At 40.1% G+C, this 20,612-nt stretch overlaps 1 protein-coding gene across 5 annotated transcripts in view; it reads left to right on the forward strand.

Annotated features, from left to right (window-relative positions):
• Positions 1–20,612, forward strand: part of TENM1 (teneurin transmembrane protein 1) — a 776,824-nt gene that overhangs the window by 688,064 nt on the left and 68,148 nt on the right. For all 5 annotated transcript variants that reach the window (XM_077186191.1, XM_077186192.1, XM_077186190.1 and 2 more), the window contains 4 exons: positions 3,963–4,179; positions 11,171–11,290; positions 13,044–13,305; positions 15,848–16,115. In XM_077186191.1, the coding sequence (XP_077042306.1) occupies positions 3,963–4,179; positions 11,171–11,290; positions 13,044–13,305; positions 15,848–16,115 (867 nt within the window). The remainder of the gene's footprint in view (positions 1–3,962; positions 4,180–11,170; positions 11,291–13,043; positions 13,306–15,847; positions 16,116–20,612) is intronic.

Genomic DNA, 20,612 nt, shown 5'->3' on the forward strand with positions numbered 1-20,612 from the left:
TGAGCTTTTTAATAGTTGGTTCCTGATACAGAAATTTAACTAAAATTGTGACCACTGGTTGAGAACTACTAATGTATTTGTAGCATTTTCAAGTGCATGAATTTGACAATATAGTTTATAAACAAGATTTATTTGTTTGGTTTTTTTTCCTGGGTTATTCTCCTGGATTAAAAATCTAATTTCAAATAGGATTGGCTTGTTGAAAATTTTATCCTCATGTGCACTTATTAATACAATTTGCATTGTCATGACCTCCCTCCATATGTAGCTTGTGATTCTGTACCAGCTTGGTTTGCCTGGCTCATTTTGATGGATATTGTGCTAAATTATAGTTTTCTTTTCAGGTCTTAGATTTGGATTTTCTTACTTTTTTTTCTTTTAAATTGTTTAATTCAAAACCAATGTCTTGAATGAGCCTAAAGAGGAAAAAAGATTTTGTTTTGGCTTAAGAGTGCCCTGTTTGCCCTGAAACAGGTGTTTTATTATTTTACTTCTTCACAAAATGATAAAAATATTTTTAAGTTCTATGCAAGTCAGTTTCTCTTCCAAATTTTGGTTGTTTGGAGAAAAGCTGGAATTTCATTATTCAGATAATTGTAGTTAATTATCCTAAAATACACACAGCAGTCTGGGCCAAATACATTATTTGAGTGGTGCACAGAGAAGCTGCCGCTTCTTCACTTCTTGCCTTACTGCCCATGAAGCATCTTCTCTGAGCCTAACATGTCTTCTCTTTCATTCTGCATGGTTGTGAGAGGAGATGGAAATAAATTCCCATCTGATCAATCAAAATATTTAAAAAAAAAAACACCATGAGAGAGAAAGAGAGCCCATGAATGATGGTGTGTGACCTAGAACCGTGCTCCTTTGCATTAATACTGATATTTTGGGTAGGGAGTTTCTTTCTCTGATGACTTTGTAGCCTTTGTTGCCTGTAAGCTGTTCCTGCTGAATCCAGCATTTCATACATTTGTAGTACTGTTAGGACTCACACCAGTCTCAAAATGACCTGTTCAGATGTGCTTCTGGGACTTCACACCCTCCTAATGGGAAACCTTCCCTATTGTAGCCCTGGGAGGCTGAAGAGGCAAATGAAACCAGGTGCAGGTAATTCAAACCAGAATAACTCCATTAGCACAACCTGGAAGCCTTTATAAGGCAGTCTTGTTGCTGACAAGTAAGCTGCAAAGAAAAGAGGAAAATTTAGTCTGACTGGAAGATGGAAAACTGCTTTCCCTTTCCTTGGTTTCTTTTTGTGTCCAGCCTGAATGCACTGTGTTGGTCACCAGGTATGTAAGCTCTTGACTGAAGCAGAGGAAAATGAGGACTCTATTAGAAAAAGCAAAATAGTTAAGTGTTATTTTTGTAGCTGTTTCTTTCCTAGCAGACCTTCATATTCTAATATTTCTGTGACCTTTCACTCTTATTTCTTACATATATTAGAGAATCAGGTCAGCTCAGTTCCCACATCTAATAGCTTGTTGACAAGGAAAAAAATTAATCAGAATTGCTAGTGTGGAATAAATTACTCCAAAATAGCTTCCCCATGGATACTGTTATTCTGAAATAAGTGCTCCTTTTTTTTAATTAGCACAAAATCTGCTAGACCAAAGTTTGTCAGGTTTCTCAGATAGACAGTGGTGAGCTTGTAGAAATTGCTATCTTCCAGAAAATCTGTGGATTCCTTGAACAAGACTTGTCACTGCAATAACCCTTCCCCTGGCAGAGCCACTACTATAAACCACAGAGATTTCCATGTCTTTATGACATTTTCAGATCTAGTAGAATTCTCTAATATTTGTATTCTTGGATGATCTGCTGAAAAGCATCTGTAACTTGATGATTTTCAATTCTTATTAAGAATATAGAGAGCTTTATTCCTTGGATGAAAAATAGATGAAACAACTTTTTTCCTTGCAGTTCCAAGCATGCTCTTCAAGTTTCAACCCAAAACACTTTTTTTCCCATCAGAACACACTGAAAAAGACTGGTTTATGTTGTGAACCCCTCCATCCCTTCCTGTGTGCTTTTGTTTAGACTGGAGGCCCCTTGTTATTGTTTTAGCTTCCTGACTTCCTAGCAGATTTCAGTTGCTTCCTAGGCTTTCCTGAATCTAAAGTGACTTCTACACTCAAAGTCAATAAACTCAACATTGCCCTGTGAAGTTATTCTTCCACTGCTGGCAAATGCCTGTTGTCTCCAGGATTTGGGGAATGTGGAAAGTACACACTGACCTGTAGCCATGCCAGCTCTGCTGGAGCTGAGGGTCCTAGATTATTGTTGCTAGCTATCTACAGTTGCCCTTGGCTCATCTTTACAAAAACTAGCATGCTCTATCTGATTTCCCAGTTGCAGAGGATAGATTTGTTAATATTTTTTTGCTTAGCCAAGCAATTATCTTGCTCTAGGTCAGGCAAGGATTTTCAGATGCCAGGAAAGCCTATTTCATTATATATGTTTGTTCTGTAGAAGGGCTTTTGCTTTCTTTTCAAAGTGAATGTTTTATGCTGCCATTTACTGAGCATTCACACAGAGCTCTGTTGAGGAAGCAGCAGCTGCTTGGCTGGGGATTGGTCTTGCACCCATTAAAGTCAACAACAAAACTCCAGGAGCTCCCCTGCTCCCTCCAAGAGCACCCCTGAGGTGCAGTTTGATAGACTTCAAAGTGTTGGTACAAACAGAACATAGAAAGTCAAAACATGAAGTGAAAATATCTGACAGTATCAACAAAATATCTGAAAATATCAACAGTATGTTGATCCTATAGCATTCCAATTTCAACACAAATAAGATCCATACTTTGATGTGACAACTCTGCATTTATTCAGACCAACCTTGTTAGAAATACAAAGTGTCTTTGTTGAAGGATAAAACACCTTTATCTTGCTTTAGATGCAAGGAACACTGCAGCTGCTAAGTCATAAAGTGGATGTTGAAGAAGATTGTTGGACATTTTACCATCTCCTATTAAATCTGTTTCTGACTGAGTATGTAATTTAGCCAATTTGGACATCTAAGCTGCTGATAGAAACAATTAAATGTCAACAGCCCAATTTTAAGTTTTATTTAGGTGCTTAATTTAGATGCACTTCAGTGCTTCAATTTTCATCTTAAGCTTTAGATATTTAAGTAACTTAATTTCACCCACAAGTGTTGCTGCAAGTTTGTTCATGAAGAAATGTAGATTTCTGAAAAAATCTATTATTTCTTCTATTTTTCATACTTGAAAATGGACAGAGGAGAAGTAGCTTTATTTTCACTTTCCAAATTTGCTTTCATGGTGCAAACATCTGTAGAGAGGATTGTAACTGTCTGGTCACTGGGATAGAGCCTGAATCTGGGTGTGTATTCATGTATCAGCTGCAGGAGTGTAGTTACAATTACGCCCTTCCTGGATCATTCTGGTATTACAACCAATAAATGAAAAGTAAATATCCTAAACCACTTGTAAAACTATTGTAAGGCTTAAACAGAAGTTAGACAACTATAAAAAATACATTTTTTTACTGCAGTGGGGACACTTAGGAGAATTGGGTAAATTTCTGAGCTCGTTACTGGGGTCTAGTTAGTGAGTGGATGTCCCACCTGGGGTGGCCAGGCAGTGCTGACAGTAAAGGGCTGTTAGAGGGAGCAGCTGCACAGTGTGGATCACATTGCACTGACAGGTGAAATGTAGTGCCTTTCTTCTGCCTGGTCTGCAGGGAAGACTGTGCTGCTCTTCCCTTTTCACTTGGTTATAGGTTCTGTTTTCTTCTTACCAAGTGGGGATTTGGTGAGGTGATACAGTGTTAATGACAGACAAATAACACTCCTGGACTAAGCATGCTTTAGTGAATGTGACTGTGTCATAATCAGCATGCCTTCACATTGATTACAGCCCTCCTGTGCTCTCTGATAATAAATGTGCTGCTTTATTCTCAGAACTGCTCAATTTCCTGAAGTTTCCATTTTTTCCATTTTAGATGGCTTGACAGACTGTGTAGACCCTGACTGTTGTCAGCAAAGCAATTGTTACTCAAGTCCTCTCTGCCAGGGTTCACCTGATCCCCTTGACCTTATCCAGCACAGCCAACCACCCTTCTCTCAGCATCCTCCAAGGCTCTTCTATGATCGAATCAGGTTCCTTATTGGGAAGGAAAGCACTCATGTAATCCCAGGAGATGTCTCCTTTGAGAGCAGGTGAGTCGTCTTTTAAATGAAAGACTTTTCTGAATATTGAGAATTGCAATTTAATTATTTAACCAGGAAAAAATTGGGGATACCTGGGTAGCTGGAAATTTTTCACCATTGCTCATAAAATATTTAAGAGGATAGCAAACTTTAAAGTCCCAACAGCTGAGAATCTTGTGTTACCTGTCTGATTGGTGGAAGTGTCCCACCAACACACTCTAATGCTCTTATTAACAAGACTGGCTGTTCTGGAAGGTAAGTTGTTTCATACTTGTAAAATCAGCAGAGGAAGTTCAACCCTTCCCACTGTGCATATGTAATGGCAGGATGAAGAAGGACAAATTGGATTCACATCTGCTGTCTTCAGTCACATTTCTGCCCAGTACAATTCGATCAGTATTTACAGTGCAATTAATTTATTATGTGTTACATAATTTAAAAACTTCCTTGGTTTTGCTACACCTTTATGAAGCAGTGTGGAGTTTACTGCTTTGTGCTGCAGGTTATCATGCAAAGAGTGGAGTGATCCCTGAGTGTTTGTGAGATTGGCTTTGCCCTTTAACAGGAAGGAACTGTGCAGCAGGAAAAGGGCACTTACTTGCTCAGAAAACCTGGTAACACATATTTTCTTGAACATTTGAAGTAAAGGGGCATATAAGTTTTTATGCTGCAGTTCACTTGGGAAGCTATAACTTACATGCTGACAAAGAGATCCACAAATCATCCACATCACCTGACTGTTACCCTGTCAACTAGGCCTCTGCACTAGATAAACCATGTTCCAGTAATAAGCATATAAGAATTTTTTATTTTCACACTACACAGCACTTAGTTTACGACCTCAACGCAATCCTGCACACAAATTCAGTGCACTTTTTTCTTCAGCATTAATTTTTAATAAAGTAAATTTGTAAACAGTCATTATTGATCTGAAATACCTAAACATTTCATCACTATCAATAATGTAACAGGATGTTATAAATATGTAGAGCAATAGGCCATGAAGATGAACTGCATGAGAAGCACCCACCTGCTGCTGGTGGGTCTCCTGGACTGTTGCACTTATGAATGAGGCCACTGTACTTGGGCCAGGGTCCTTGGCTGGCTCTGTGTGCAGTTTAAACCAAAATTCGCCACTGAAAAATTTTCCTCATCAAAATGCCTCACAGTGGGGAGTTTCCAAAGAGGAGGTGAGTGCTCAAGTTGCCTGTACAGTGTTCTGTGACACTGCAAATGTTAGCAGCCAGATTGTACATAATCCCATCAACGTGCTTTTATAGATATAAGGAATTGATCTTTTAAAGCTATCATTGATGGGATTTAACTTGGATTTAAAAGCTGTTTCTGAGTATTTCATTTCTTTACTCTGTTACCTGCCATGCCTTTGAAGACTGAAGAGCAGTGAAGTTCCCTGTGGGAGCAGCAGCCCACCCTCGCCATGGCTTCTGACTTCCTGCCACTGAGGAGTAGGACTCTGCTGGAATTGGTGTATCACTGACACCCCAGATACCATTTCCTCCCACTGTAGAAAAATTCATAGCTGTTTTGAGAAGATCATTGGGATTCAGATGGGGGTGGCTGCATCTTAGGAGACAGGGCAGTGCCTGGAGACTCGTGCTGTGCTGTGTCTCCTGAGGTTTGTCAACATCAATCTGCAATGTACTGGGCACCCCAAAGGGTTCCTCAGTCCACACTTTGCTTGATTCTTGAGTCTTCCAGGCTGTTGAAATATTGTTCATCCAGAAGTCAAATGTTATTAAAAACTGCCAGAATTTTACTCAAGGATGAGAGATAAAAGCAGGGTTTTGGAAAGAGGCAATAGCTAAACTGTGGTGCTTCTGTTCAGAAATCTTCCTCTGACATTGCCAATCTGACTGTCATCTTGTGTCGGTTCTTCTCCTGGGAATTAAGATTACTGAAAAAAATATAGAAAGACAACTGCTGCTACAGTAAAAAAACATCAGAAATCTGTGATCCAGCCTATCTGCAAAGAATGCTTGAGGGGCTTTAATCTCCTTTGGGCTGTTGCTGAAAAGGTTGTGTCTAGGCAAATGATATTAACTCATGTCTGCCTGCAATGGCACTGATTTTATAGCATTGGTGGTTCAGCATGAAAAGTTGGAAGGATTGGATGGAATAGTGGCATGTATTTATTTCAGAGTACTGCCATCCATTCCCACTGGTGCTCCAATTTTGCAAAGCCCTATCTGCCTTTTTTTTTTTTTTCATTTCCCTTTACAAGACATCTCTGAGGCCATTAGGAGCATTAAGGAAGAGACATCTACCCAGTGTTTTCAGTCTTCTGATTCAAATGACATTGTGCAGTGTTTTACTGTACCACAGGTCAGTGGAACTCTAGTATGGGTGATGTTTGCATGAATCTGGCTGGAGACAAAATTATGTTGATTAGATCTTGGAAAGCTATCAAAAATGGTAAAGACTGTCTCTGTCCTTCATACTTGGATGTGTTTGGTCTCTGCCATATCCTGGAATTTTCCAAATAATCTGAAATAGTAAAACTAGTTGTTCTGACAGCTGCTGAGACATCTATCCCTCTGCATTTGCATCTTGGACTTCAGCTTAGGTCTAATATTTAATCATTTGGCCTTTACAGTACAGTCAGGATGTTGCTTGAGCCATGGCTAAATACTACACCAAAAATAATCTTAAGGGGCTACATGTTTGGAAAACATTTGACTTTTTGTTATGTCAAATCTACGTCATATACATTGGGTTTTTACAACTCCCACTTGAACTGTGGCATGCTGAAAGGCAGATTAGAGGCGTTCTGGATAAATGGAAATGTACTTGCTTACATCAGGCATGGTTTTAACCTACTGCATGTGGCAGGGTGTAGCAGATTATAATGTTTTTGTCAACTTCTGTTCTCAGGAAGGTTTTTAGCTTGTTTGTTTGCTGAGGTTTTTTTTGTTTTAATGCATGCTGCAGGCAAGCTCTTTGACTCACTGTAAATTGCCCACGAAAAGGGTCCAGTGTATGGTACTGAATTAATTACCCTTCAAATGCTGCTTACAGCAACATTGTCAGCAGGAGGAAACGAATGTACCTCACTAGCCTTCAGCTTCATTTCTCTCATTGAAGATTTTTAATCAGAAATGTAATATAGTAAATGACATCTTCTGGTAATGTGACACTTGCAAATTCACAAGCTGCTTGATAGAGTTCCATATCTGAGCCTAATGTCTCAGCCTGAGGTGATTATTGGAAACTTAACATGCAAAAAAATAGCAGGTAAGTAGCAGCAGAGCAAGGCAAAATGATGGTAAAATAATAAAATACTTCACAAGTACTGAAAGAATACATCTGAAATTTAAAGTTCTATTCATATTTTAAATTAGAGATGTCAAACAAACTGCCTGACAGCAGAGATCTGAGATCACCAGAGTAGTGAAGAGTAGTGAGTTCCTCAGTTGCTCCTGGAATGACCCATGAAGCATTGACAGAGGAATTCTACTTTCAGGCCACCTGCAACCCGTGGGAATCTCAGCTTTCTCTCAAAAAGCCAACTGCTCCCTCTGGAGTTGCAGAATTAGTACAGCTTGCCAGGGGACTGGGAACATTTTTAATGCATTTGAAAACACTAAGGCAGCTTATCAGGGGCATGCTCTTGCCCAGCTTCACCAAATTAGAAAAGACATTTTTGCACTGACTTTCAAGTTAAAACAACTTGGAAAGCCTTAGGTCTGAGCTTATGCAATCATCACAAATAGGTGGCTGTTGGACAGATAGTACAAGTTATCCCCCGTGAGAAAGCAAAGCAGGGCAGTCACAAGAGTGTGGAATAAGTCTTAGAGGCAGAAACTACAGTGCATTGAGGAGACATCATGATCTTTAGAGGTTTCTCTGCTCAAATGAAGAGAAGCAGTGAGTGGTAGCAAGGCCTCCAGCTCATCTGGGAAGAGGATGGATGTTGAAGCAAGGAAGCGTGAAGTGGCAGCTGACTGTGAAGGGACATCACTGCAGGGAACGTGCTCTAAAAGCTCTGTAAGGGAAGGAACTGAGGTGTGCTCTGAGCAGCAGAGCTGCAGGGAACATGCTCTAAAAGCTCTGTAAGGGAAGGAACTGAGGTGTGCTGTGAGCAGCAGAGCTGCAGGGAACATGCTCTAAAAGCTCTGTAAGGGAAGGAACTGAGTGGGGTGTTGTGTGAGCAGCAGAGCTGCAGGGAACCTGCCTGCCAGCGTGCCTGGGGACGTGGGGTCTGCTCTGTCAGCTGCCAAGGGGGAACTGGCTGCAAGCGGGGGCTCTTGGTTACCTCCTGAGCCTTGGAGACTCGTGCTGGTCATGAAGGAAGTGAAAAATGTTTTCATAGCTGCAGTAACTGCCAGAATTAAAGCTAATTCTGATCAAATGCTTAGTCAAAGATTTAGTAGGTTCTGGTAATTCAAAAAGAGGCCAGAGAAGACTCTTCAACTCAGAATAGGTCATAAAGAGACATTAAATAATGAGGACAAATGTAGAAGCACAGAGGCAGGCTTAGGACATTTAAAATCTAAGAGATTAGAAAGACAACTCAGTACAGATAAATGGAGAATAATGAGGTTTATGTGTCTTTATCACATACCATAAATATGTGTGGCTTGTAAAATATGATTTATAAAATGGAGAATGTTGAAATATAAGTCTCTTAATATTATTTAAGAATAATGGGAAGTAAAGTGAATAAGTAAAGGAAAGAAAGACCATGGATGGAGATTTTGATGAGCTTTTATCGTACAAATCTGAGTGCTTGATAAAATATGAGCACAGAAGACAGGTCTGTGTGGAATGAACAAACAGGAGTGCAAGAATAATGCAGTTAAAAGTGATTACTCTCAGGGGTCTCACTCTCACACCAAAGTGTGTTGTAAATATGTGGAGTGCATTAATAAAGGTATTAGAAAAGAAAATGCAAATCTGTTGATGTTAGAAATACAGGAAAATAATATAAACAAGTATTTTTTTGCTCTAAGAAATCAGAGTAATTAGACCTGGCTATGTTCTTTTGAGTGAGTCTTGTGAGTCTGTTGAGACAAACAGGAGCTCAATTTCCTTCAGTGGAGCAGCAGATTTTGGGCCACAAATAGAGCCACAAACCATTTACTTCATGTAGGAAACAAAACAGGTGATAAGTCAGAACTCTTGTTTGCATATTAGCAGTAATGCAGCATCTCCCATTCCTCTAGGATTTATCAGCATCTTTTCATGGCCTGGGAGCATGGAATTCCTATTAGCAACTGTGGTGAATGCTGTAGTGGCAAAGAGGTTAATTTTTACCAGTTGTATTTTCTCAAGTCATAGTCAGACGGGTTTGATGATATCATGGTGATAAATCAGTGTCCTGTTAGTGGCTTGGGAGAATGGGATCTTGAGAAGCATGTCAAAATTTTCAGAAATTTATGTTCTCCAGTTTCTGCATATGATTTCATTGGATCATGGTCAATTAATCTCTCTAGGTATATTTTTAAAATTCATACGTAGACTCCTAAATTATTTTTGCCTGAGGAGCTATTAAGTTTTTTCCTTTAGATCACATAGTCACTGTGCAGTGGATGTGTCTATTGAGGTTTGCCACAAATTTTCAAGTTGAGAAAGAAACAAAACAATGCCTATATTTATGCTTGTCATTTATATTGAGTAATTAATGCCAGTTCACTTTAAAAGTATTGCATTGGTTTTGACCCTAAATGTCTTAATGTTAGCAAAAGACTTCTGCATACACTGCTCACATCACTTTATCTCAAACTGCAGTTCCAGGAAATAGCTGCAGTAGTTCCATGAGTTTCCAGGATCTGGGTTGGTTCAGCCAGTGGGGGTGTGGTGTAGCTGACAGCCCAGAGCAAAATTCCTGGGAGGAATTTCAGTGGAATGTAGCTGTGTAAGCCCTTAGAAAATCCCACTGGGTCCTAATCTACATCATAAGGATATTTTATGTCTTATTTCTCATCCTTAGGAGACTTGATTCCTGTATATTTCTTTATTCAGAAAGGTAAAAGGCTAAAGCTAAGAAAAAGAGTAATTTCTTCACCATTTCTGTGACTAAGATGAAAGCAATGGTCTGACAGTACAGCAGTGGAAGTTCAAATTGGACAGAACTTACCATGAGTAGAGCACTCATGCAGAGGCATTGGAATGGGTAACTTGGTGAGCTTATAGAGTTAGACAAGCATCTGTCTGGACTGATGTAGGCATAGTTGATCTAACCCGAGGCAAAGGAGTGGACAAGATAAAGTCTTGTATTTCCTTTCAGCTCTCATTTTCTATGACTTTGTGATCCTGTTAGCCTCTGATTAGACACACTTAGTAATGAGTTCACTTTCCTGTCCATTGACTTTGATGTCTTCTGCTGTGCTGCCATGTTCCACCCTCTTCACTGGAATGTGAGGATAAAGTGGAAAGTGGGTGCAAGTCAATGCATCCCGGAGGGAATTCAGAATAACATCACATGTGATGGGGGATGGAGAAAAATGTATGTTACACTTGATTAGGCACCCTGTGAATTTACCTGTATAACTTTCTGAAGTTCGGTGAAGCCCCTGTATCTCACTGCTGCCTTATCACATTAGTTCTGCTTTTTTCTAATAGACAGCAATGCCCTATACCTAGCAGCAGAGAATGAGGTTTCATTCTCTCCTTTCACAAACCATCACTCCCTAGAGCTGCAGCCAGCTAAATCACACTATCAGTGAAACCTTTGCAGTGCCATTCAGTGGCAGAGCAAATAGTACCCTAAAATATGTGAGGAAACAGGAGCATATTCTCCTCATACCAATAGTTCATGGGAGAGTCTGTGTGTCATCCTTATGAGAGAATGCTTTTTCAAATTAATGTTTTGGGCTTGTATGACTTCTCTTCCAAAAATCAGCAGTCATTCTGATATCAGAGTGGTTCTGTCTGTTTGGGACCAAAGCACAGCCCAGTTTCTGGAATCGATGTCCTTCTCACCCTCCTCATTGTAACTCACAAGTTTGTAACTTGTTGCCTTCTACTCTTCTTGTTGCAGACGGGCGTGTGTCATCCGAGGCCAGGTTGTAGCAATCGACGGAACACCTTTGGTTGGAGTGAACGTCAGTTTCCTGCACCACAATGAGTATGGATACACCATCAGTCGACAGGATGGCAGGTCAGGCTTTCATGTATTATCCTCCACTGGTTTAGGTTTGTGTGGTTAAGGCCATCTGCCAACTTCTATTCATGTACAGAATTTTCATTGACATCACAGTTCACAGTGTGGCTTGAGGATGACATCTGGCCGTCTGCTCTGCCAGCATAGTTGATTGGAGCTCTCTGTAGAGAAGGGACCAAAGAAAGAGAAGAAAAAAGCCTAAACTGCAACAAAACTACAGTGACATTCAAACTCCTGGAGTCAAAATGTGCCAGGTCTGCTGTAACAGTACCTTCTTGACATTGGAATATTTTCACAAGTCAGGTTTTCCAGGAAATATCCTGTCTTCTGCTTTTTTTTTTTTTGTTGTAAAGTGTGAATCATCCGAGTAGTTTATTGAGGTGTCAGTGAAGTCAAATCCTTTAGTTGATCACCTGAGGCATACAGGGAAAAGTGGGAGCAGACTTTTTCCAAAGACAGATGGTTAAATTGCTGCTCCATAACCAGCCCTGGCTTCCCCTTCTTCCCCACCCTCACAGGTCTAAGTTCAGTTCTCAAAGCAGGTGAGGTTTCAATGTATTCTATATTGCACTCCAGGGCTGGCCATCCATTTGCAATAGGGTCATGACTTGCTCCTGAACTTCAATTAAGCTCTTAAGGGCAGTTTAAGACTTCATCTTTCTTGGCTGGATTGTGAATTACAAGAAATCTGAAGCTGTCTTCCAGCAGGGAAAAAGTGGTGCAATTTGTCACTGTTTCCACAATTATTTTTTTTGTTTGGCTTTGCCAATTTATAGAAGCAGGGAGTGTGCATATTTATTTCACCTGGGTTTATTGACTTTCAAATCACACTACTGAAAGTTAGTAATTATAATTTCCTCCTTACACTAGCCTGGATAAAGTTGTTGCATTAAAATATGCTACCTGTATTTTGCTGTGAATGTAATCGGTGTCATTTGGGAAATGTGATGAGATATGCATAATTAAGTCTGACTTCTTATCACAGTTTGTTACCATCAAAACCTCCATAGTAGATGCATTCAGTAATACAGAGAGTGAAGTAGCTATTTACATATTACCTTGTGTTGCCTGACTCTGGATGTCAGAAACTCTGGAAACTGAGACTGTACATCATACCTTCTATATCCCACTGTTTTGCAGCCCAGATGTGCCAAAAGTTCTTCACAGTTAGCTCCCAGAGGATCACCCTCCTTGTGTTCAAGAGCTCATCAGTTCTCAGTGCAATTAATCACCATCCTTCACAAAAATTCCATATCCTGTTCAGGGAGGTCATATGCTCAGTGTGCTCAACCTTTTCCTCCTGCTGCTTTTAGAAGAAGGGAAAGGGTTATGTTAATAGAGCTAAGGCCTAACAGGCTTTAAGCCTTCTTATTCTGCATGCTCTTCCTGCACAGATGATGAGTGGCATCCTTTTTCTGAGATAGGAATGTCTTTTCATATAAACCAAAACAACTGGGTTGATAGTTCTGTTACAGATGGCTCACTGGTGTTGATGCTAGTAGATAAATAGAGGGGAGAGAGGCCAAGTAACAGTGAAATTCTGTGTCTTGGTATTGATGCATACAGGGAGAAAGCACACAGAGGTAAAGCTTCTTTGTGGATACAGGGAATGTGCACTTGAATGGTTTCACATACTAAATTAAGAGCTGTAATAACAAACATAAAGTTTTTGTGATGCATTGAAAGGTGTGGTAATGTGATTTAAAAGAAAAACAAAAAGAAACAAAACTATTTGTTTTTTCTTTTTCAGTTTTGACCTTGTGGCTGTTGGAGGAATCTCTGTCACTCTAGTTTTTGACAGATCTCCTTTCTTATCTGAAAAAAGAACACTTTGGTTGCCTTGGAATAGATTTATCATTGTAGACAAAGTTGTAATGCAAAGAACAGAGTCGGACACACCATCCTGTGACATCAGTAGTTTTATCAGTCCAAATCCAATTGTACTCCCTTCCCCCTTGACAGCATTTGGAGGGTCCTGTCCTGAAAGAGGAACTGTTATTCCAGAACTACAGGTAATGAAAAGACTTCTAAATTAACAGTTTGTTCTGTTGCAGAACCAGGTTTAGACAATCTTCAAAGATAGTGAGCCAGTAACTGCTGTAATGCCACTCACTTGGCAGAATAGCACCAATGCATCTCTTTGGCACTGTTTAACAAGATTCTGTTGTCTCTATTCTTTCTTTACTTTTAATATTTAAAAGTGTTTTATTTCTTACCTTCAAGTAGAAGAAAGTGGGGAATGCTAATATGAATTATTATTGAAATCCTGATTTGTTGGTAGTGAAGCACAAAATCATTCCTAGTTACAGATGAACTGTACAACTTCCCAGACATCAATGTGAGACATGATGCTTTGAACATTCCTAGGGGTGTTTCATCCATTCACAGCTTTATGTCAGATTCTTGGGTTTTATTACTTTCATTACTTATTACCAAGGTAGAGAGCAATTTTAACATGATCTTTAGGACTTCTTTTTTAAATTTCAATATATTTTTTCTGGACTCTCTCTTAAGTGTTTAAAGTAATTTCTAATTAACGTTGTGAGAAACTGTTGTTTTACTTGGGACTTAAAAGACATTTGAGAGTCAAGCACACAACAAAACACAGCTCAGGTCATATTAAAGTCCTTAATTTTTAGTATGTTGTTTGAGCAGTTAGATTTTAAAGAGTCTGACCTCTTCTGGGTTCTCTTTTAATTTCACTAAGCAAGCCTGGAAGATACTTTGGGGGGTACCTGTAGCCTCATAAAAGTGTTGCTACTTTATTCTACATGTGAGACACCTCTGCTTGAACTGAATTATGTCTAAACACCTCCATAACTGTTATCATGCTTCATCCAGTTGATGGTCATAGCATTGCTTCACAGAATGTACTAAGTGAAACTAATGAACATAAATTAAGAATAAGTGCTGCACACTAGTAAGAAAAAACTGGGTCACAGTGCTCCACATGAGGTATGCCATGGTCTTTTTTGAACAGTGGGGTACTCAAAGATGCAGTCTACTCAGAAACCACTCCCCAGTTCTTTGCTTTTTTTTTTTTTTTGTCATTGGAGGTTTCATAGTGTTGAGTTTCATTGTATGGTTCTGGGAATTGAGCAAAAATTAACTGAGAATAATAGGAGACAGAGCTACATTAGCATGTATTAATGTGTGAGTATTCCTTCCTACTTTTTTATTACAAAATGAAAAGGAATGTCAGATGCATGACAGAGAGGGCAGCTGGGATGTCAGCAGGAAAGAAGGGGAACTCTGAAAATCAGGAACAATAAAGGGAGCAGGATTTCCCTGGCAACACTACATTTCATATGTTGAAACGACAAGTGCTGGCAGGCCTCCAGCTGTACTGCAGCAATGCTGTGACAGTGATACTGTTGCAGTGTGTAAATAAAATTGGCTGAAAGTGAAGTAATCTATTGTTAAATAAGGAAAATTTTAAAACTGGAAAATATAAACAAAAGAGTTTGTCTTTTTCCAAGCGTGATGAATTTAACATTGTGACAGGTTTATTCATTAGTACAGAAATGCACAAACATCATTAACCTTGTTAAGCACAGTCTAGTTTTCAGGTGGCTTTTGAGTGACTGTGGTAGCATCCTCCAAGAAGCTGTTCTTGTCTCTTGCCTGTTCTTCCTCACAGTCTGTCCCAGAACAGCTCTTTTCTCTCAGGAGCTAAATCCCTTTTTGTAGCTCCAAGGCCCACATCATTCAAAAGGTCAAGAACAAATTTCTTTTTTCACCTAACAAGCTCAGAGCCTTTGCAGTCCTCGTGTAGCTGAGGGCTCATCTCCACTGCAGTGGGAATCAGTACCAGCCCGCAGTGGGCATATCCAAGCTTGCTTTAATCCAGGTGGTTCAGACAGCAGCACTGAGAGCAGGGCCCTGGGATTTGAGTGCACTTGCACTCCCTGGGGACTTACCTGTGAGCAGGGTGACTCTGTTGCTCAGGCTGTTTGATCCTCACTGCTGTGTCTTCCCAGGTAGCTTGCTAGGTTCCTAATGCTGCTCCTTTATACACCGTGCCTCTTCTTGCTGGAGCTTGGCCTAACTGCACAGATGGTTTAGCAGGAAGGTTTTTTTTCTTTCTTAACACTCCCCAAGTTAAAGTTATTGTCTCCAAAGTAAGATAGTATCTTTACATCACAATGTATATGATAGAAGGCATGTGAATATTTAAAAAAAATTTATTGTATTCCAGTTAAGAGCACTTATTAAGTAAACCAAGTATAAAGACAAGGTAAAACTGTGCAGCTTATATGTAAGAATATATGTGCATGGATGCAGTATTTGCTCCCCAGTAGATAAGAGTAAAGCATCAGAGGAAGAGATTCTTTATCAGACAGACAGGCTGCTATCCAGTAAGTTGACCAAGCAGGGTCTGATGTTGGACATTTTGTCATGTGCCTGACTACTGCATTGCTGAAATAAACCCAGTTGTTTCAGTGGTGCTGTGTTCACACCATAACTGTGAAATGTGAAATAATTACCTTGTCTTAGTGTTACAATTTTTGCATTTTTCTTGGCTGTAGATACAATGATGTGTTTTTTTCCAAGGTGGTCCAAGAGGAAATCGCAATTCCATCAAGTTTTGTGAAGCTCAGTTATCTCAGCAGTCGGACACCGGGGTACAAAACTTTGCTGCGCATTATTCTGACACACACAGCCATCCCTTCTGGAATGGCCAAAGTCCATCTCATGGTTGCTGTTGAAGGTCGTCTGCTTCAGAAATGGTTTCCTGCTGCAGCCAATTTGGTGTACACGTTTGCCTGGAATAAGACAGATATATATGGACAGAAGGTTTCTGGTCTGGCTGAGGCAATGGGTATGTACAATCACCTTGATGTAAGCAGAAGCACTCACATACATCAAGCCAGGAAAATATGGCAGATAAATTTTGTTGCTGCTCCTACATTCTTTTAAATCAAATGCCTCTTTAGCTAAAGTCACTGAAATGACTTGTATGATTTCCCAAGAACATTTATTTTCTTGTTCTTCCAATGTCATCTTTCTAATTTAATCAATTTGAAAATTCCTTTTTCCCTCAGAGAATGGTTATGTACTAATGGCATTATATTCAGCTGTCTCTGTTTTTGAATGTTACTCTGAATATGACCTTTGGTGTGTCATTGTTTCTGTCATTTTTTGGCTGTGACATTTAAAATGTCATTTCCACTTAGGGTTTGCAAAATTCTAACTTTTGGGCATCTTTTCTTACTACGTTTCATGTCCCCAATAGTTAAAACTAATTGATTTGTTGTTTAAAGATGTTTATCCAAAAATCATCATGTTTCATAGGCTTTGTTCAGCAAGCAGCACAGGCTATTCTGAGAATTGCTACAAAAGTGCTGTCTGTGCAAACACATTTTATTTAGCCAGCATTTTTTTTTCATTAATTTTGTTATTTGTTTTTGTAAGGGCTTTCTATTTTTTAATTCAATTTGATGTTATGTTGTTTAATGGACTGATAGATGCTTTGTATTAGAATTACTTACTTCACAAGCAAAGCTTAGAATTGTGAATCAACCCCATTCACTTTGGTAGCAGTTCTGTTTTCTTTTTTTTAGGGCAATAATAAGCAGCAGCACTGGCAGATCAGGCTGTCAGGCAAGAGTAGCAGGGGAGGGGTGACAGAGCTGTGCACCCTCTCAAGGAATCTGCTTCATTCCACATTGAAATGCTGCTCTGAGGGGCAGCCAGGAGCTTCCTTCAGGACCTGTTGTGTTGTCCATGAAGAGTGGCCTGTGCAGAGGCAAAAGGTGCCAGCCAGGCTCTGGTGTGTGACAGGGCTCTGGTGTGTGACAGTGTTGCTGTGTGCTCCCAGACAGGTGGTCTGGGACGTGGCTCTGTGGGGAGGCAGTGGGGAAAATGAGCATTTCAGCATTTTCCTTGGCATTTCTTCCCTGAGAATGATGCAGGCATAGACAGACAGGGATGTCCATGATGGGTTATGAGAGCAAGCTGTGCAGTGTGATTACATAATGCAATATGCTAAGGAAAAGGTCAGATGAAGGTTTTCCTAGGGCTGTGGTCCTGCTGTCTCCTTGACCCCACACAACACAAGCTGCTGCCTGCAGGGACAGTCCCACGTTCTCTCCTTACCCATGGGCCACCACTCACATTCATTTGATCATGAAATGAGCCAGATCAGGAACAAATTCAGCTGAAAACTGAAGCAACCAAGGAATAAGTGATACATTTTTGGCTTCATTAGTTTCCTCATCTGCTATGAATGCTCATGCAGAAGCTCAGGTCTTCTCATTCCAGCTGTAGCTCACATACTGCATTGGCTTCAAGGAGTCCAAACTCCAACCTCAGAAATCAGACTCCCCAACTTTTTCCTGAGATCAGTCAGGTGCTGGCACTGACACCAAGGTTCTGAACATCCCAGGTGTGGTGTGTGGCAAGGAACAGCAGTGCCCTTCTCAGCTTCTTGAGATACAAGAGACCCTGTGAGAGGGCAAATCCAGCCTTGTCCCATTGCTGATACCAGTTCCTTTTGTTTTTGCAGCAAAGGAAGGTATCAGGTGAGTTGTTGGCACATATTTGTGCAAATCCACCAATAAAAAATATTCCAGCTTCCCCTTTGGCACTGCCATGGGTGATCAGGCAGGACCAGGTGGGTCACAGGTGCCACCTGGGGCTTTCCTCAGCACAGCTGTGTGTGCCCTGTGTCCAGAGGCTGTCACTGTCTCATGTTTGAGAGGGAGCAGTTGACTACACTGCTCCCACTGCATCATCTAAGAGTCCTCTAATGATTGGGAAGTCCAGTACACAGCCAGAATTTAAAACATTTTAATTCTAATACATAGCATCTCATGAAATGATACTGTAGTTAGTTTCCCAAATTAGGAGTAGATGAGCTTCATGTGTTTAAATATGAATAAAGCTTGCACAATAGCGCTGGGTAACAGCTATTAAATTATTTAATTGGTGCTTAATTTTTTTTTCTTTTCCTTAAAGTTAGGTTAATTATGCTTCTTTCAAAATAGAAGCAAAAATCTTGATATTTTAAGTGCATTACTCGCATGCTTTGTTAGATTCCAATAAAGCTTTATTTAATTTGACACACTGTGGTTACTCAGGGACCTTTATCTGCATGCATTATATGAATTTTTGTCAAAATAATTTCTTCTGTCAGTATATTACCAATATTTAATAATGCATTCTGTTCAGTTTTCATTTTAATTAAATTAAATTGGAGCAGGTTGAAGTCTTAGAACTCAGGATTATAACCATCTGCTTTTGGTTTTCTGAATACTATAAACATCTATATTTTTCTTTGGGGTTATTGACAGCACTGGTCACATAACCAGTTACAGAAAACAAGACTTTCTGAGCATATTTCTGCATGCAAATGGTTCTGTTTAAACTTGCTGGAGAAATGTTTGCTGGCATGTGTCCAGTCCCCAAAAGAGGCCATTTTCTCAGAGTAACAACTGAGATGACAAAGCAGCATTTTTTGTTCTGAATAAATAAGCATCATGTGAATATTGACACATAAAAGTTTGGGGGTAAAGTCTATGTCCCCTTGTAATCTAACCCAGGAAAAGGATTTCAGTCAAATCCTCAATAAATGCTCCTGTGAACTCCATAGAGACTCGTGCAAATCCCTGCATCCCACACAGCAGCACTGAGGGGACTGAAAGGATGAACTCTCTTGGGGATGAGCATAAATGAGCTCTCCAGCAGCCCTACCTGGTGCTGTGGTTGAATTTTATTCATTGTCCAAAGAAGATGGATGCAGATAAGTACAAATATTTCAGGGGAGGTTGAAGTCGAGGTTACTGTCCTGGTTAATTGTGTCTTTTATGTCTTAAGCTGTAGGTCTGGCACTGATTATTCTTAGTAGTTGTATGAAAAGAATTGGGTTTTGATACAGATGATCAGTAGATCTTTTGAAATCCGTTTTGAGACTGCAAGGAACACTACTTGCTGACTCTTAAAATCTAAAGCCATAGTTGCTCAAGTTCACATTTATACAGTGAAATCTCAGTCACCTCAAATCTGCTATAAATTAATTGGACCAGAAAGTAACAACCCACAACGAGGGTAAGCTGGCCAAGATTTTAGTTTCAGTTACAAAATGACATTTCTCCAAACCTGTGCCTAACAGAATACTTCTCACGTGGCACTGTAATCATCCTACTGACTTTACCAGTGTTATGCTTTGCCTTGATTACTCGGCTTGCAAAATGCCTGATAGGAAGTTTTCATGGGAGTAACACCAGGACTTCCAGTTAGATGGATCAGGAGAACCCTGGTCTAAGATCACACAGATATTTCTTTTTGGAGCACAGAGCAGAGGTGTCTTTCATAAATATGGATAAATTCACATAGAAATCTGGTTGTAGACACACAGAGTGTAGTCCATATGTGTCTCACTGATGAGAGGGGACAAAATGACAGCTATGCACAGTAAGAGAGCAGGGAGCAGTGAACTTCTAAGAAAGGGGGTGATACAACCCCTGGAGAGTATTTGGCAGCTCAGAAACATCAGATGTAGGCAGGGAAAACTGAGGTTTGCAGAGTTAGCTCCAACCCTGGTAAGGATGCCCTAGTGGATCCATGGGCCCAGATTCCAGGCTCTGTAAATTGTTATCCCTCCCTTGCCCAGCTCTCAGCACGGTCCCTCCCAGGAGCTGCCAACTGTGCTGTGTGTCCCTGATGGGTCCCTGAGCCAGGCTGGGGGCTGTGTTGAAGGGCACACACAGCTGACCCAGGATTGAACGTGTTAAGCACACGAACAGAGGAAAAATTTTCATGTGTAGGTGGCAAATGTGAGGTTGCTTCAGAGGAAAAATCTGCCCTTTATCTTCTCTCTGCATTAACACCTAGAGAATAGTGTGCTTGGTTACTGAACCCTTGTGACTCATGCCAGCACAGGATGTGGCTGCCCTGGAAGTTCCCTGCCCTTTCTTGGGCTCTCAGCTCAGGGTGAACCCAGAAGCTTTGCTGGTGTTGGTTGTAAGAGCTCCTGGAACAGAGGAATTGGACAAAGTGGCTGCTGGACCCTCAAACTGAAACCTGTAATGTTTGAAATGTACCATATTTACAGTACTTAAGGAAATGTGATCTTTACAAGTCAGAGTTCTGCTGCAAAAACAGGTTCTTTCTGCTAAAATGGTGAAGGAGCTCTAGGGCTGTTACTGTAAGGAACAGCTTTCAGTTTGCCATAAAACATTTATCTTACAAACAGAAATGTTCCCTGTTAGAGCTGGTCAAAATATTTTGATTGTATACAATAATGGAATTTAGGTGGTATTAAAACTATTTATGGTTAAAGTAAAATATATCTAAAGCTGTTACATAGAAAAAGTGA

Source organism: Agelaius phoeniceus, chromosome 14 (assembly GCF_051311805.1).
Source record: "Agelaius phoeniceus isolate bAgePho1 chromosome 14, bAgePho1.hap1, whole genome shotgun sequence".
Taxonomy (NCBI): Eukaryota; Metazoa; Chordata; class Aves; order Passeriformes; family Icteridae; genus Agelaius; species Agelaius phoeniceus.